Source organism: Triplophysa rosa, unplaced genomic scaffold, assembly GCF_024868665.1.
Source record: "Triplophysa rosa unplaced genomic scaffold, Trosa_1v2 scaffold122_ERROPOS1645957, whole genome shotgun sequence".
In the NCBI taxonomy this organism is placed as follows: domain Eukaryota; kingdom Metazoa; phylum Chordata; class Actinopteri; order Cypriniformes; family Nemacheilidae; genus Triplophysa; species Triplophysa rosa.
Window position 1 is genome coordinate 123,601 of NW_026634121.1, and position 4,049 is coordinate 127,649.

At 38.9% G+C, this 4,049-nt stretch overlaps 1 protein-coding gene across 1 annotated transcript; it reads left to right on the top strand.

The window, feature by feature from the left end:
* Positions 1-802: 802 nt before the first annotated feature.
* Positions 803-4,043, top strand: LOC130549485 (Fanconi anemia group A protein homolog). Its single transcript, XM_057326706.1, has 5 exons — positions 803-972; positions 1,050-1,123; positions 1,225-1,353; positions 3,601-3,670; positions 3,763-4,043. Exons 1-5 carry the CDS (start codon positions 811-813, stop codon positions 3,787-3,789), a joined length of 462 nt encoding a protein of 153 aa, XP_057182689.1. The 5' UTR covers positions 803-810; the 3' UTR covers positions 3,790-4,043.
* Positions 4,044-4,049: the final 6 nt, after the last annotated feature.

Here is a 4,049-nt window from a genome sequence, read left to right on the forward strand (position 1 = left end):
ATGGAAAACGTTTTGTTATATAAATAAATAAGAAAGGAATATCTGAAATGGAAAACGTTTTGTTATATAAATAAATAAGAAAGGAATATCTGAAACGGAAAACGTTTTGTTATATAAATAAATAAGAAAGGAATATCTGAAATGGAAAACATTTATGTTAAATGGCACAGCACCGGCTTTTTAAAATGAGATGAAAAAGAAAATGAAAACTCTCGGCTCCGCTCTTGATGACAGTGCGTACATATTCATATATGTTCTTTGACAGAGAAGCCTCCGTCATCACCTTGTCAGTCAGAACGTCACTCTCCTCACATGATGATTGAAATCTAACTCCTGCTGCTGATCTTTGCTGCGACACTTGCTCTGCTTGCGCTGAATTCAGCAGTCACGTTCAGATGCGCAGTCTGGTCTTTAACTAAACTAAGTGACATATTACTATAAAATTCTAAATGACGGTGGACAAGTGATGTAATCGGTTTTGCGGGTGGACACCATGTATCACCAGTGACACCGACTATTGTAACAAGCCTAACGCGTGACGTCATACAGAAAGTGCCAGTCAAGACACTAGTGAGCAGCGTGTAGTTAAAATGCTTCCACTGCAGAAAAGAATGAACCATTTTTGGAGGCTTTAACATATCTGCCTAATTATCTTTAGATGATTCTTATCGGACCAATAATGATAACATGAACAATTAACATTTCTCGGCCAATACCATATGTCAGATGATTTATCGTGCATCCTTAATATCAAACTTAAATGTCTGTACATTTAAAAGAATCTGTTTGCTTGTACAGGTGCTGTTTCTGATGGCCAGACTCATTCCAGAGACTCGAGCACCGATCAAGGAAGAACATGAGTGTGATCTAAAAACAGATGTGTCTGAACTCACTGAAAGATTGAAAGACTCTGCAATAGCACTGTGGAGTCAGACACAAATAAGAGATCTGCAAAAACTGCCTCAGTATCAGGTGCTTACACATGCTGATGGATGATAGAGTGAGTGAAGGGCTGATGAATGGTGATTTATTTCTCAATATTTCAACAGCTTTTCTTCTCAGAGTGGCTCACGGCTGAACTTTGTGTACGACGCAGTCAAGATGCACTGACAGATACAGAGAGGTACAACAGTGCACATTTATTCACACCCCTGCTGCAATTCATTCTTTTCTTGAAATGAGTGAACTTTTCATATTCTCTCTGTCTCTTTCTGTCATATGTAGACAGGAGTATGAGCATTGGGTGTGTGAGCAGTATTATCTGCCCATGCCTGTGTGTGAAGGAGGCGGTGGAGGAGATGTTACCCGAATCTGTGCTGACATCATCACTGCAGTTTTAGACCAGCATTCACTGCAAGTGTTACGTTTCTGTTTTAATAACAATAACAGATATTCGTAGTTATTCCACGGCTCATTTGAATGCTTGATTCTGATTGGCCAGTCGCAACATTCCAAGGGTTTCAAATAACAACCGCTCAAAACTAATAACACCCTGTAACCCGGGGCAGGGGCAGTTTGATATTACACAAAAATGAATTATAAATGTATTTTCATAACATATATGACATTATATTTACAAATTATTAAACCAATTTGCCTGTTCGTGACGTTTGAACGTCGTTTCTTACTTTAAAACTGAAACTAAACGGCTTTTCCTCAGGGAGTAAAAATGAGCAAATGAAATATTTCAAATTCACATTTCATGTCCAGTTTTTTTCTCATGTGGCAAGTAGCCGTGTAATAAGCAGGATAATGTACAAGCAGCCGGCTGTTATCGCATAATAAGCCCCTTCAGTGTGATACAAGACCCTCCGCTTCACCTCCTGATCACACTGACGGGGATTATTTTTGTGATAACAACCGGCTGCCTGGACATTATCCCTTACATAAAGTGTGTGTGTTACACTCTGATTCGGACAGTAATGGGTTTACATGGGGTAGGGGTAAAATGGTCATTGGTTTTAAGAATCCAGTGAGATTTTTGTATGCACAGAGTGTGACAGTAGCCAGTGCTCCATCTGGACACGACCTTCTTCAGCTCCAGAAGTTCAGTCAGACTGAAGACTAGCTAGATGTGTCATCACACAATGAACATGATGCTTTTGCTTTGTTGAAGATGAGAAGACCGAGGTTTAGGTCTGCTACTCAAAACAACCTTATTTGCAAGGGTGAAAAGGTGGACAAAACAGAAGGTTCCTGTTAGACAGCGATTTAAATAATGTGCCCATCAGAAAGCAAAACTGTTTTTAGAATGACAGGTCCTGAAAAAAAAGAAAAGAGAAAAAAAATGAAACACAAATGACTTTCACTTAGGCCTAGAAGGAATGCAAGCATTTCAAACATTTGATTGCTGATTGTGTAAGTTTATGAAGGGTCTATATTTTTATGGAAAACTGATAGAAACACAGAAAAAACATTATATAAAGGTTATACATTTATTTGCATTTCATTGAGTAAACAAATGATTTGATCCCTGAGCAAAACATGACATGGTACTTGGTGTAGAAACCCTCGTTGGCGAGCACACAGGTCAGAGGTTTCTTATAGTCTGCATGCGTCAGGAGACATTTTCATCCACTCATCTCTAAATCTTTAAGGTTTCTTGCAACTTGAAGTTTTAGCCTCCTTTACAGATTGTCTATTGGACGAGGGTCTGGAGAGCCACACTTTGGTTGTCTTGGCGATATGTTTAAAAAAACAACCTTAGATTTGTATACTGTGGACTGATGCACAGGACTGATCATCATTGCTGGGCTATATTTGTCCTTATGTTGTTCCAATTGCTTCCATTCTTTACCTTATTTGTAAGTGGCCTTTGATAAAAACGTCTGCTAAATGACTAAATGTAAGATACAGGTTCTGTTGGCAGGCATATTTTAGGAGTACTTTCTTAAATTGACAGGACTAATCTGTGGTCCATATAGGCACATAACCAATCTCTGAAGCCAGAATTCTTGCTGGTTGTTCGGGGATCAAATACTTATTTTACTCACTTAAATGCAAATCCATTTATAACCTCAATATAACCTTTTTCCCGCTTTTTGGGGGTGATTTTCTGTCTCTATCAGTTAGAATAACCCTACCAGAAATTTATAGACCCTTCATTTCTTTGTAAGCGGGCAAACTTACTAAATCAATAGGGGATCAAAATGTCATTTCAAACCTGAATTACTTTTTCTTCTGCAAAACACAAAAGAAGATATTTTGAAGAATGTTGATAACTGGCACCCATTCACTTGCATTGGTTTTGTGTTGATGTAATAGAAGTGAATGGGGTCCAGCGTTTGGTTATTCTTCAAAATATCTTCTTTAGTTTTCTGCAGAAGAAAGTCATACAGGTTTGACATGACAAGAGGGTGAGTAAATGATGACAGAATAATTTTTTGGGGGTGGACTATCACTTTAAGATGACGTGTGTAGCATCAAAACAAAAGTCCCTCATCCCACCTGAATCTACTGTATTACTAACTAAATTCTTGACTTCTAATATTAAGGAAGCATGCAGAGTGTTTAGACATGAAAAGTAAAGTCTGTGTGTGTCTGTAGATCACTGATGTTCTGTGTGTGCGTGCGTGCGTGTGTGTGTGTGTGTGTCTATAGATCCCAGACGTCTGAAAGTTCCTCTGAACACACAGACACCTGTCTGCCTGATCTGCTGTCTCTCTTACAGGTGCTGTTTGATGAATTATTGTGAATTATCTCATTCATTATTGTTTGATGTCTCATGAATACCAAAGGCTTCTTCACTTTGATGCTGTAAAGTCTGATGTGGAGTATGACAGCCTCTGACTGTACTGCTTCTGACTTTATGGCCATTTTACTTCACACGATCAGACTTCACACCATCAGACTTCACAGCATCAGACTTCACAGCATCAGACTTTACAGCATCAGACTTTACACCATCAGACTTTACACCATCAGACTTCACAGCATCAAACTTCACAGCATCTGACTTCACAGCATCAGACTTCACAGCATCTGACTTCACAGCATCAGACTTCACAGCATCAGACTTCACAGCATCAGACTTCACAGCATCAGACTTC

Excerpts from the sequence above, each read along its gene's own strand:
- LOC130549485 (XM_057326706.1), top strand. The coding sequence starts at position 811 with ATGGCCAGACTCATTCCAGAGACTCGAGCACCGATCAAGGAAGAACAT. Across the intron at positions 1,124-1,224 it reads GCACTGACAGATACAGAGAG|ACAGGAGTATGAGCATTGGG; the intron begins GTACAACAGTGC and ends TGTCATATGTAG. Across the intron at positions 1,354-3,600 it reads GTTTTAGACCAGCATTCACT|ATCCCAGACGTCTGAAAGTT; the intron begins GCAAGTGTTACG and ends GTGTGTCTATAG.